Source organism: Rutilus rutilus (genome assembly GCF_951802725.1).
Source record: "Rutilus rutilus genome assembly, chromosome: 16".
Classification (NCBI taxonomy): Eukaryota; Metazoa; Chordata; class Actinopteri; order Cypriniformes; family Leuciscidae; genus Rutilus; species Rutilus rutilus.
In genome coordinates, this window is record NC_140224.1 from 27574859 (window position 1) to 27589526 (window position 14668).

The following is a 14668-nucleotide window of genomic DNA, read 5'->3' on the forward strand; positions in this document are numbered from 1 at the left end:
ACTCTTACTCATCATACGTTAACATTAAGCACTGCATTTTTAAAACCTGTTCAAAAATATTTAATTACCTTTTGCTTTAATGGCAGTCATACTAGTGAAAATTGGCTGAGAACTTGCACTTTAGGTGATAAGTGTTCTTTCTCCAGAGAAACCCTTGATTAGAATTAATTTCCCCAGGGAAGACAGAGTCCGTTTAAATCTCCCTGTATGTCTGAAAGCCGATCAATTTGACTGAGTTTTATGCAGGTAGGATGTCAGATGTAAGTGGAACCACGCAATGGTGGGCGCTGATTTTTGTTTCTTTTTCAGCTATTACAAACTCTGTTATTTGCAACGAAGCAACCCAGTATAAGCTTACGGTTGGGCTCCAAGCTCCTCGGAACATTTCCTACCCTTTCAGTTTGCTTAGGTTGGGGTCTGCAATGCAGATAGCCATAGACAAGATCAACGCAAATCCCTCTCTCAGTGGAAATTTCACCTTTGACTTCGTATACATGGACACAGACTGTAACGCAAAAATTTCACTTCGGGCTTTCATCGATCAAGTAATGGAACAAAATGTATCAGCGCTATTTGGCCCACCCTGTCCTGAGGAGGCTGAAGTAAGTAATTTTGGCATTTGGAAATATTAATTAATATTATTATTAAAGTGTGATTATTATTATTAGTAGCCTAGTAGTAGGCTAGTAGTATTTTTAGCTATTATTATTATTATTATTATTATAAAGTTTTTTTTTTATCAGGTTTAAGACCCCCCACACCCTCCAAGTATATTTTTTTGCTAAATGCTAGATTAAATTAGTTGGTTTTCACCTATCTCCAAATATGTTCATGAACAGTCATATTCCCCAGAGAAGGTGATTTCATCAAGTACAACATGTTCCTGGACTCCTGGAACAACATTCCAATCAGCCATCAGATTTGAGGGACAAGTTTACAGTTTATGTCAAGTTTAGGCACTTCTACATCAGTCTAATTCAGTGTATCAGTGTATCTACATCAGTGTAAATCATTTCCTTCTTATTTTAGAGATAAGTTATGGGTAGGGTTAAGTTTAGGGACCGGTGTTGAGCCGATTTCGACCCCCTGACAAATTATAACCCCCCTCGTTGAAGTCAGTACCTGATTGCCTAATCCTAACCCCATCCCGAATCCAAACCCCTCCCCCACAACTAATCCTAAACCTACAAATGCTAGGGGGGGGGGGGGGGGGGGGGGGGGTAATAATTTGGATTTCATCATTTTTGAACAAAACTACGGAGCCCATTAGGGGACATGTCAATGGAAAAAATGAGATGAGATGAGAGAAAAAAAAGATATGCTTTTGCATTCACTAGTTTTGCGTTCTTCAGAAACTATGCCTAAACTCTCCACCACAGAATAAAAAATTAAAAAGGTAATTGACTTTTTATCTCACAATTCTGACTTTTTTTCTTGCAATTGCGAGTTTATTTATATCTCACAATTCTGACTTTTTTCTCAGAATTGCAAGATATTAACTTGCAGTTAGGGTATAGTTAGAATTGCGTGATATAAATTCACAATTGCGTGTCACAAAGTCAGAATTCTTCTTCTTCTTTATAACACGCAATTGCGACTTTATATCATGCAATTGTGAGGAATTAGTCAGAATTGTGAGATACATCTTTTTTAATAAAAACTTTAAAATTGTTTTATTCCATGGCAGAAACAGGCTTCTATACGAAACACTTTACTTTCACTCGAAAAACCTTTGCGTTTGCTCAAAAACTTTTGTGAAGTTAACTTTGTAAGTTAATGTTCAACACGCAGTTTGTCAAGGTAAAAAAAAAAAAAAAAAAACATATTTAGCCACAAAACCATATTTCTACATTACAAGTTTTCTACAATAAATGTCCGTAAAGATGCTTTGAAACCATATACACAGATTAATTGAAATTATGTTTTATTAACAAGGTTCGGGAGGAGCAGGTGCAGATAATTAACCCAATTAGCACAAGTGGAGATCAATCAGTAATCAACTCTATTGATCGACAATATAAATAACAGCAGAACCCACCTCTGTTCTTTGACAGTTTATCAGCATCCCACCTCCACCCCATCTCCTCACTTCTAGCATCTAGTCTTAACATGTGGTTCCCAGACCACGTCTCAATGAGAAGAGGTCTGACGTTAGCCAGGCTAGGAGCACTCTGGGTTCGGGCAGAAATTCCGAGCTCGGAGCCCTCCACCAGGAAAGCACGCCAAATACGCATAACCTTTACCGTAATAATTATATGTAGATGTGAACTCGTGAATTGAACCAGACTTTTAAAATTCCTTAAAACAGCAGAAATTCCTAATTGTCCCAATCCCGAATTATACAATATGCATGTAAACAAATAAATATATGTAGGCCTTTAAAAAGACAAAATGTAACATTTTTAATGTAAAGGTAGGAAAGGCTAGCAATAGCAGCTTTGAAATCATAAGATCCCACCCTCCCTTCACAGCGCTTCCCAAAGCCACGCCCCCTCCAAAACACATGAACGCGCATAGCCAGAGCACAGTCTTCAAAGCATCACGAGAGACGGCATTAAATTACCCCATGGCTCAAATCACATAACATTACAATAATAATGAACGTAAACAACTTACAGAGCTCTGACTTGTACTTGACTACTGCAGATTTATTTCGGCACTAATAGTGTTGCCATATAAACGCTTAAATCCGAGTCTGAGAACCTCCGGGTAGAACGTCACAGGTTGCCATCTTGTTATTACAGTTACGACATGGCGTGAACGCAGCATAAGCTCGATGTTTTGGTTCAGGATGAACTGTAAAAGGTGTTGTTTGTTTGCGGCGCTCAGTGAATGTCTGACTACAGCTCTGCAAGCCTCATGGAACATGCTGATGACGTGTGATGTCTTCGCGATCAGGTGCGCGGAGGTATGGAAATGCAGGCAGGTTGGACATGAATGCAATGATTGGATGATATTTTTCTGGTCTTGAGACTTCCACAGAAGATATATGTACTTTTTTAATATTTAGACAATTTGTATTATTGATTGCTATCAGGATGTGCAGCAGTAACAAAAAGTGTTTATGAAAAATATAACCCTACCTTTCATATAACGTTTTTGCTTATGTCCTCTAGGTCACTGGGCTCATAGCATCCACATGGAACATTCCCATGTTCGGCTTTGTTGGCCAGACACCAAAAATGGATAACCTTCAGGTGTATGATACCTATATAAAAATTGTACCTCCCCTTAAAAGGATTGGAGAAATCCTGCTTAAAACACTGGAATTTTTTGGGTGGAAGCATGTTGGTATGATTGGGGGTTGTGCGGATACAAACACATGGGACAGTGTTGATGCTCTTTGGAAGTCTGTGGAAAAGCAACTCAAGGCCAAAGTAACAGTGACAGCTGGCATCAAGTTTGATACCAGTGACCCAGAACTTTCACAGAGAAACCTGCAAATCATCTCCAAGGTTGCAAGAGGTAAGTCAATAGTAATCCTTATCTTTCACCTCTTACAATATCTGGGTGGAGTTTACACAGTCAAAACGTGTAAGATCACAAAATATATTGCCCTTATGCCCTCATGGCTTGTTAAAGCTATTAGTTGGCATAAGATGAGTGATATTAACCTGCAGTTTAACTGTTATAATATCAAAGTCCTTGTGAAAATGTGCATTGTTCTCAAGCCCCATTCCCTATTGTGCAGGATATGTTGGGCATCCCTTTGATTTCAAGATCTGTTGTGTGATTACAATGTACAGCTTCTGCATATGCATAACGGCACTGAAAGTAAGGCTTTAAGAATAAATAATGTTTCTATGAGGTTACAAGATGTAACTGTGATTCTGTTCATTCTAGTGGTGGTTGTGCTCGCCAATGCTGAAGACTCCACGTCTCTAATGCTAGAAGCTCAGAAACAAGACCTGATGAATGGAGAGTATGTTTTCCTTCTCGTTCAGCAGTTTGAGGTCAGTGGCAAAGTGGTGAGTAATTGGTTGTTCGCTGAATAATGTATAATAATGCTTAAATCATGGAAAAAAGGTTAACGGTAAAAAAAAAACTTTAGCTAACGTTCTGGCAAGGTTCTCTCAAAGAACAAACATTCTTCCTGTAATGTTAAAGGTGCATTGCGCAAGTCTCTGAGTTTTTGCAGAACTATGCCCCCTTCTGGCGACACGCGAAACTGCAACCAGAGTTGTGCACGCGGTTATGTGGAGTTTGCGTTGGGGTTTGGGATGAACTAGAAGCCGGTCTCTTTGAATCCATCTTCTACTTTTGCAAAAGTCGCTTGAGTTGTCTTCGCTGATGCGGATAATGGCGGCGAATACACAAACCTGCCAGACATAGCCAGGTGAGCGTGAACGCGCATGACGTCACGCCCAGTCGATTCCGTCCCGAATCCCTCTTATTTATTTTACTGTACAGGATTATAGAGGCAATCGCAGTGATCATAGAAGGGCTCATTCAGCCCATCAGGCAATTGTTTAAGCATGTATGGGTTAGAAAAACGGGTATTTTTAACATGAAAAGTTGCTTAATGCACCTTTAATAAAACGTTTGTTCAAAGTTATCTTTAATAATGTTCTCAAAACGTTAGCACAAAAAATATTATCTAAACATCATTCATGGAAAGTTTTTTTTTTTTTTTAGAAACGTACATCTAACATTTATTTTTAAATGTTAGGCCTACTCATTGTGTTAGAAGAACGTTCAAGAACATTCCGAGAACATTCAAATGTAACGTTCCCATAACGTTTTCAAAATGTAATGTCTCTTTAACATTCACATAACCAAGAAAAAACTTATTTAAAAAAACTGGATGTTTTTAACATTCAAAGAACATTCAGAACTAACGGTTTCGTAACCTAGTGGCAACGTTAGCAAAAGTTATTTTTAGCTGGGTAAACAAAACAAAAAAAAGATCACTAAAAGTCAATGAACTGAATATTTATTTGTGGTGTGTTTTGGTCGACAAGGTATGTATTGAATGTACTGAAATTGAATTAAAAAAAATAATATCTTGATAAATATTCACTGGCGTAAAATAAGCAAACGATTAGATCTACAGTATGCCTATGGAGAGTATTTTTATGTCACTAAAATGAATAAAATAGAGTATGTAATTCAGACATACTGTATATTAAGTTGGTGAACATAAAACATTTCTATACCTAAACAGTGTTCATTTGTCCATTTGACACTTTTTGTTGGTGTTAATTCATATGAAAGTCATAGGGCCCTTAGACTACTGTAAGTCATTTGAATCTGAATCAGATTGTGACCGTTCTCTTTAACCTACCCTCACCTACTCTCACTTTTTCCCCCATTAGGACAACCTGTGGAAGTCTGCCTTGGGTGACAGAAATAAAACAATGCTGAAGGCTTTTGACATGGTGTTTGTACTCGCTCAGAAATCCTATGAAGGGTATGACTACTATGACTTTTTCGAGCAGGCTTATGAGAGATTGAAACAGGCTCCTTTTTACAGCAACTTGTCCTCAGAAAAAGAGGTGAGAATATTTTATGAAAAACTATTTTTTTTCACCCATCATTTAATCACATTTTAATTCATTTTATTCTGTATTTCATTTAGGTAAGCTCATATGCTGCCTATTTACATGACGCTGTTCTACTTTATGCCATGGGCCTTAAAGAAGCCTTTAAAAGTGGTAAAGACATCCGTCATGGACGAGAGATTCTCCAGAATCTCAGGGACAGGACCACCATTAGGTTTTATGGTAATTCTGTCACACATGCAAGTTTGTACAGCCTCTTATTTTTCATATATTTTTATATATGTAAAATACATATGGTTTTTTCAACAGGGGCTTCAGGTCTGGTTCATTTTGATAAATTTGGAGAGAGGAACCTTGACTATTCAGTATATGACCTGCAACAAACAGAAAATATCATAAAATTTGTTTCTATTTTGGACTTTGACAGTCAAACAAAAACGATCAAGTAAGACCAAAATATTCCAAATGATAGCATTACTGATGCTCAACACTGAACCTTTGACTCTGGAAAATGTTTTGCAGACCCACATCAAGGTTTTCTAACATAGTTTGGAAAAATGGAAAACCTCCACAAGATAATCCAGCCTGTGGTTTCGATAATGAGCTCTGTGAATGGTTAGAAAATGGTAAATAGGCATTGCTAGATTTCTATGCACATAAGTAGTCTTTTTATGTATTTGAAATGACATCATGTCTTGTCACTCGATTCCAGAGGTATCTCTTCTGGTTCTGCTGGTGGCTTTGCCTGTGCTAGGAGTGGTAGCAGTGGCTTTCATCACCTTGTTGACTCTACAGAAGATTCGTCTACAATCCCGCCTGGTAGAGTCCAACTGGTGGCTTATCGACTACAGCGACATAACTATACTTAGAGAACCCAAAGTAAGATGACATAACTTGTCATTTCAGTTTTTTTTTTTTTTTTTTCTCTTTTCTTTCTTTTGTTTCTTTTTTTTATTACTTTTTACTGCATTTAAGATTTTATTTTAAAGGTGCAGTATTCAGACCAATCATCACAACACTTTTGTAGCCAATCAGCAATAGTCATAATCATAAACTCATAATGGCTCATCAGCAATAACGCCACCGGCCTCGCGCCGTTCTCTCACTTTTGGTCATTTCTATTTTATTTTAGTTCGTTTTACAATGAAAATGTGTTTCAGTTTACCATACTTTTTTTTTTTTTTTTTTTGTTAAGGAAAGTGTTTTAATTTGTTTTTTTTTTACAATAATAGGCTAATATTGCATCCATCTACACTAGCACCAAACCAACTAGCAATTTTAACCATCAATGTAAATGTAAAATCTGAATGTGGCATAAACCAGCCTTGACCAGCATACTGGTCTAACCAGCTCTAAGCTGGTGTTTTTTTTATGCCTATCCACATGCAAATATACTGTACACACAGTAAACTAAATGAATACCAGCATATTAATAATGAATGATCATTAACACAATAAAGAGTACTATTGTGGGTTTTACAGGGAATACAATCATTGTCTGTAAATACAACACCAAGCAAATGTGGAAGTGGTGGCTCTCAGTCCATTCACTCATACAGCTATAGTGCTAAAGAAACCGTCTACGCAACTATTGGACTCTTTCAGGTACAAATTCTGAATCACATGTTAAAACATCATTTAACAAGCCAAATTATTTCATCTTACACACTCTCTTTGTTTATGGTGTAGGGAAACGAGGTGGGCATAAAGTATTTGAAAAATCAAATCCTTACTGATGTCAAGAAACCATCTGTCATCGCAGAGTTCAATATGGTAAAATATTTGCAGAGATTCCGTTTTATCCCAACAGGTCACGGGCACTTTGCTAATACTCTAATACTTGTGTTTATTCCTGCTGTAGCTGAAAGAAATGAAACACGAGAACCTGGTACAGTTCTTTGGTGTGTGTATTGAGCCACCAAATGTCTGTATCGTCATGCAGTACTGCAAGAAAGGAAGCTTGAAGGTGTGTATACAGTAGGGTTTATTTGTTATTCTTTATTCGGATCCCCATTAGCTTCCACAGAGTGGGAACTGTTCCATTAAAAACAATTATAGGAACCAGTTCTAGCATGTCTATTCCTCTGCCACTGTGGGTGATTGACCGTGGATCTGAAACATTGTACTAAAATACTCAGATCAGATACTTGTTAGTGAATTGAAAACACAACTCTACCCGTTTAAAACAACTCCCGAACAAATCACTCTATCACTGCACATACTGTGCAATTCATTTGCCAAACAATTCCTATGAGTTGGTTCTTTTTAGTAATTCAAACATATACAGCTTATAGCTAACTGTGAAACTTAATTACTGATTGTACTAATATGCACATTATATTACCACATTTATTGTTTAGTTGCCACGGATGTGTCATGTACTTGAATCCAAAAGGAGATTTGTGACACAGAATGATCAATAAAACAAGGAACTTTAATAAACACAGACCAATCAAACATTACACACACGTCAGAACCTTTAATGACAAACACAGAACTGAGGAAACTGAGGACTTAAATACATTGAGAATGATAATGGAATTAATGGAAACAAGGAACAGGAGTGCACTAATGTGAAACCAAAGTAACAAACAAGGGCTCTGGCAAAGACAGTGACAAAGAAAACAATGAACTAGAAACTAAATAACACATGAACGAGAAAATAAAACTTGCATTTGCAGGTATAATGGCAGCACGGTGGCTCACTGTTGCCTCACAGCAAGGAGGTCCACGGTTCAAGCCCCGGCTGAGCCAGGAGTCCTTTCTGTGTAGAGTTTACATGTTGTCAGTGTGGGTTTCCCCCACACAGTTCAAAGACATGCAGGTTGGGTGGATTGGATATGTCAAATTGGCCGTAGGAATGTTTGAGGTGTCTCAGTTCTGGGTTGCGTCAGGAAGGGGTCTGGCGTAAAACCTGTGTCATTGTGTGTGTGCGGATAGTTGCAAATGAGCGGGACTATATATTGTATTGCATTTATGCTGTGAAAATCTAACAAATTGTTTTAAACATTTATTATTGAAATATCATTGTTTATCACCAGTTTACATGACTAATTAGAATTAAGTTTGAAACATATATAACATGTCCACATCATCAGACTCTTAGTATATCTATTATTCTGCTTTTGAAACATCAGGATGTTCTTTGGAACAGTGAAATTGAGTTGGACTGGATGTTCAAATTGTCCTTTGCCTATGACATTGTTAATGTGAGTATGTTGTTTCAATGTAATGTCCTTCATTGCATTATATTATTTCGATTTCTATTTGATTTATAACAACAATATGCATATCCACTTGGAAAGTTGATTTGGAACAAGACTGGTCTGCTTTTCTATTACTGTGAGACCTTTTATTTTTGTATGTTCTCTTCAGGGCATGGAGTACATACATAAGAGCAGTCTGAAGTCTCATGGAAATCTGAGGCCCAGTACGTGCTTGGTGGACAGCAGGTTGCAGATTAAACTCTCTGGCTTTGGCCTGTGGGAGTTCAAACATGGCAGCAAACAAAGACTGATCTCACTGGAAAATCCAAAGTATGAAGAGATGTACTGGACTGCTCCTGAGTTTTTGAGAGAAGTCTACTACCCTTTCAACGGCAGCCAGAAAGGAGATGTCTTTAGCTTTGCCATAATGATGCGAGAGCTGATGTACAGTTCAGAGGTGGGCCCATACCATGACGTTCACCTGGAACCAAAAGGTAATGCTTGTGTTGTACAGTATTTCTTATCCCTATAATGTGAAATCTTTAAATCATCACTGTATCGCATTTCGCCCCCACAAAATTAAAACAACAGAGCTATGATCATAAAACTAAGTATTTAAATATCATCTTACTAAGACATTTTATTGGGAGATATAGAGTGACATCTGACATTTACAGTATATTAATTTGATCGAAGTAGTCTGCTATACTGTTATAAAGATCTCATTGATTTATATTACAAACTGTAAGAATTTCAGCTTACTTTTGGCCATACAAATATCAGCAAATGCCTATTTTTGCTCAATTTGAGCCTCTGAATTAAATTTCAGTGTTTTGTCCTTCTGGAGTATGAGCTCCGTACTCTCCAATATCATACCATAATTCTTTAGATTTTTTTTTAAATATTGTTTTCTAAAGGTTCAGGTCCATTTCAAAATGCTTTGATTTTTCTGATTATTATTTCATATAATCACAGGGCCAACTGAATTAAGTTTGGCTTCTCAGTTTGTGTGTTGTATTACATTCATTAGAGATTATCAAGCAGTTAAGGACCCCTATGAGTGAGGAGCCCCTTCGACCAACCTTGTCTGCTGACATCTGTGATGAACGTCTCATTCCCTTGTTAAAAGCTTGCTGGAGTGAGAACCCAGACCACAGACCCACATTCACCAGTGTCAGGAGACAACTGCGTGAGGCATGTCCTGAAAGGTGAACGTCTTATGTAGCTGTCTGCCCAATGATCCTGACACTCCTAAATGTAGTGTTATTTATTCTAAGCTGTTTTATTAATTTCCAGCCACACCAATATCCTGGACAACATGGTGAGCAAACTCGAGAAATACGCAAATCACCTGGAGGAAGTAGTGGAGGAGAGAACCAATCAGCTCACAGCAGAGAAAAGCAGAGCTGATAAGCTTCTATCTAGCATGCTGCCAAAGTAAACAAACTGTTATAGCATCATTGGGACAGTGACATTTTGCTAATGTGTTTTTCATTACTCTTTCTATCAGCTAGCAAAAATTGCCACCAAAGCAGAGTTACATACTAGATGGTTATATTTGATATGGGTAGACATGAAAACATTTTAAAATGGTATAATTATGTATTCTTAAAATAAAGTATTATTTTTATTCATATAATATAAAATCTTACACTGTTTGAAATTACAGTATAGTCCAGGTTAATAATTACATTACTTTCACAGTAATTTTGCAGTACAACTTGTATCTAACTGCACTCTTACGGGGTTGCGTTATATTATTACGCCTGAGGAATCTTGCGTGTTCCTGTAGAATTTTGTGATTAAAGACCGTTTATTTATTCTCCTTCGTCGTGCGATCATTGCAACCTGTACCGTACGTGACATCATCGCTTTAACAAATGTTTTCAATGTCACACTTTTGAATTGGCTAGATCAGAAATTTAAAAATGAATAAGATCCCAAGCAAATGGAACACTAATCACCTTTAAGTTGATCTCAAAACAATCAATTTCTTACAGTGTCGTGGTTAAAGACAGATTTATTGATCACACCACAGAACCATTTAAAATGTGTATGTAAACAGATATGTAAAGATTATTTTTCCTCCCATCCCATCCCATCCCATTTTTTTTTTTTTTCATCACCATGTCCCCTTAAGGGCTCCGTGCACTTTCCCCTATACATTCATTTACATTTTGACCTCAAATCTCAGGTCTGAGAAGGTCTGAGAAATTTGATAAAACCTCATGGACATGTTATGTGTAATACTTGTATTTTCAGTGATGGCAGTCTGTTCTTACAGGTATATTGCTGATCAGCTAATGGCTGGGAAATCAGTGGAGCCTAGAGCTTATGACATGGTGACCATCTTTTTCTCTGACATTGTGGGTTTCACCACCATGTGCTCCATTAGCTCAGCTCTGGAGGTGGTCACCCTCCTCAATGACCTCTACAGTCTTTTTGATGAGATCATCAAGCTTTATGATGTCTACAAGGTAAGTGAAGCAAACTCACCTTGGAATGCAGCAACTGTGCCCGTTCATGCCCTACACAGGGGCTGGTATGGCTGTAAAAATGTTCAGATTGAATGCAGAATTCTGTCAATATTTTGCTTCTCATTATTTATCATTTTCACGAGTTTCAGACATGCCGTGTAAATAAATACAACCAGATTTGCAGTATAATGTGATGTAAATGGATGAAGGACTTAATGAATGCTATTGATTCATGATAAATTAAAGGAACACTCCACTGTTTTTTTAAATAGGGCTTATTCACCATCTTTCCCACATTCAGATAGGTGGGCAAATGCATTTTTGTCTCAGTGCATGAATTGTTTTAGTTTGGCAGCGCCAACGCTAGCTTAGCTTAGCATAATGAATGGAATCCTTTGTTGCCAGTTAGCATGTCGTGAGTAAAAGTGATCAAAAATTAAATAAAAACCTAATTACTTCTTGTGGCCTGCGTATTCACAACGAGTACAAATAGCAATGCAGATTAAGATGAGGCGATTTCCTGGGCAGATATTGACTTGGGATTATATTGGGGGGAAGCACAGGTGAAGCACTGCTACTTTGGCGCAGAGATATCACGCAACACCTGAAATCCCCCCACGTTGAGCCTGGTCATCGATGGCAGTAACTTGTCCCACTCGCCACAGCACAGACACTCTATTTCAGTCGGCATAGGTTGGCATATTCCCCCACATTCACACCACCAGTTCGTGTTGACTCTCATCCTCACGTCCTCAGGCTGTTGAGCGATCGCAACCTCCTCCTCTCGTTCTATTTCCAAAGCACGCAGCTCATCTTCTGAAAACTCTGGTTCATAGAGGTATGGTTCTGGATCTTGACTATCTGAGAAGTCACCCTCCTCGTCTCTCACAAAATCAGCCATGTTCATCGCCATTCACTATGTCTACTGTAGGAAAAATAGCCAGCTACTATTCACGCTGGTATGTTGACGGAAGTCGTGGGATTTCATGTGTTGCGTGATATCTCTGCGCCCAAGTAGCAGTGCTTCGCCTGTGCTCCCCCCTAATATAGTCCTAAGTCAATGTCTGCCTATGAAATCGTCTCGTCTTAATCTGAATCTGCAAGAAGGAATTATTATTATTTATTTTTTTTAATCACTTTTACTCACAACATGCTAGCTGGCAACAAAGGATTCCATTCATTATGCTAAGCTAAGCTAGCGACGGCGCTGCCAAACTAAAACAATGCATGCACTGAGACAATGCGTTTGCCCACCTATCTAAATGTGGGAAAGATGGTGAATAAGCCCTATTTAAAAAAACGGTGGAGTGTTCCTTTAATGAACAATTATTTTCTGTCTGTTTTTAAATTTCAATTTTCTGGTAGGTGGAGACCATAGGGGATGCATATATGGTGGCCAGTGGGCTGCCTATCAGTAACGGTAATCTTCATGCTGAGGAAATCTCTACTATGGCACTCCACTTCCTCTTTGCCCTGAAAAGCTTCAAAATTAGGCATCTGCCTAATGAGAAACTGGCCCTACGAATTGGGATCAATTCTGGTATGAAGTATACTGTACTATAAGTGTATTGTGGGCTATACATGTTGTAAGAGATGATAAATGATACAAAAAAAAAAATCTTCTGTCCCTTGCACATACAGGCCCAGTTGTTGCTGGAGTTGTGGGTAATACAATGCCTCGCTACTGTTTATTTGGAGATACAGTAAACACGGCTTCTAGGATGGAGAGCAACAGTCTTCGTAAGGACTTTTCTTAATATTATTTTTTGCAACTATTGTCGTGGAAAAGTATTCTCCACTTTGCAAGAAATCACACGAGTCACAGAGTTCCAGATGCCAAAGCTTAGATTTTATTGGTGGAGACAACAAAGCCGAGATGCCAGCAGAACATCTAACCATCTCACGCAATCTCCTTATCATTGTGGCATTTGGTGATTGGTACAGTCTGCTAGTTGTTTTGCTCAGAGCTACTGAAGTGAGAAACACAGTGCACTCTATAACCTGAGGCCTTTTCTTAGGCCTTCTGAGTGTTACATTGTGTGTTTAATACAAAATATGCTTTAAGAAATATACAAAACTATCAGTTACCTAGCTAACAAAAATATGGTCAAAAAACATTTAGCTAACATTTATGTTCTAATAAAATTATGTTCTCTGGACGTTCAAAACGCACGTTTTTTGTTCAGGCGAATGTTAAATGAACATTCCATTTTATCATTCGCTGAACCTTCTGAAACAATTTGTAACCTTAAAAAATGTTAGACGAGCATCCAACTAAACGTCTCAGATTAACGTTCACTAAACATTCTATTAATGTTACTGGAAGAACATTTGTTCATAACTTTGAGAGAACCTTGCCAGAACATTAGCCAAAGTTCCGAGAATGTTCTCTGTTTGCTTGTTACAGACTATATTTAACCCATTTAATTAGTCTGCATTTATATTTTTCTGTAAAACAAATTAATTAATTAATTGTCATTAATTAATTCCTTTACAGCACTGAGAATCCACACCTCTCAAAGCACTGCTGATATTCTCCTCAAGAATGGAAGTTTTGAACTGGAGGAGAGGGGCGATATTGAAATAAAGGTTTGTAAAATGCCACTGTATATTTTTTCCATTTCCATTCCACCTGCATGATGTAGGGTTGTGAACAATGCAAAAAAAAGAAAAGAAAAAAAAGTCATGTTAAGACATAAATTGATATTAATATAATTTCTAATTAAAATATTAAATAAAAAATAGAAACATTTTCACTGGTGGTCTCAGACTTATAAACAGTGTCTACTGTCATGCCATATCTGTGCATCTAGATGTGTGCATCTAATCAGATCTCTGATGTATTTTCTAGGGAAAGGGAACACAGAAAACCTTCTGGTTGACAGGCAAATCTGGATTCAGGTTTCCAGACGTTGGCCATGACTATGATGCAAGTCCTAAATCTGGAACAGATGTAAGTATCAAGCCACTTATGGTTATTTTATTTACAGTGTTAGGTGTTTGGTCATGACACAAAGTGAAAGGAAGTGCTAAATGGAGACCTGACACACTGTATATGGACAGTCTTGCACTGTCATGTCTAAACAGGAGAAACCCAAAACAACTTCAGCAAATGATGGAGATTTTAAAGACAGAAGAGCAATCCAGCGGACCCCAGCCATGGCTAAAATGACAGAAATGCACACACTTACTGTACCCGATATTTAATTTGACTCTGATTTTGTATGTTCTTGGATATTAGGACATTACAACAAATATTGTTGAAACTTTTAAAATTTTATTTGAAAAGTTTTCTTTTTAAGTTATCAATGTCAAGACAACATCTTTTAAAAGAATTTAATTACTAAAAATATTTTTTCACATATAATGCAGGATAAAAACAAGAATGTTTCAACGTCTGTTACACTAAAGATTACCAACTGATAGTACCTCCTTCAGATATTGTTTTCTTGCTCTACCAATATTCATGTAAGGGAAAAAAACA

General features: G+C 37.5%; 1 protein-coding gene across 1 annotated transcript; it reads left to right on the top strand.

The window, feature by feature from the left end:
• Positions 1-251: 251 nt before the first annotated feature.
• On the top strand, positions 252-14464 carry gucy2g (guanylate cyclase 2g; the record flags this gene model as incomplete). Its single annotated transcript, XM_084434598.1, has 21 exons — positions 252-602; positions 3117-3465; positions 3844-3968; positions 5316-5495; positions 5579-5723; positions 5811-5946; positions 6024-6127; positions 6214-6380; positions 6984-7106; positions 7191-7274; positions 7363-7467; positions 8639-8710; positions 8877-9201; positions 9738-9915; positions 10004-10144; positions 10992-11184; positions 12550-12724; positions 12826-12924; positions 13682-13773; positions 14036-14137; positions 14248-14464. The coding sequence occupies 21 exons, from the start codon at positions 252-254 to the stop codon at positions 14389-14391; spliced, it is 3390 nt and encodes a 1129-aa protein (XP_084290724.1). The 3' UTR covers positions 14392-14464.
• Between the last annotated feature and the right edge of the window lie 204 nt (positions 14465-14668).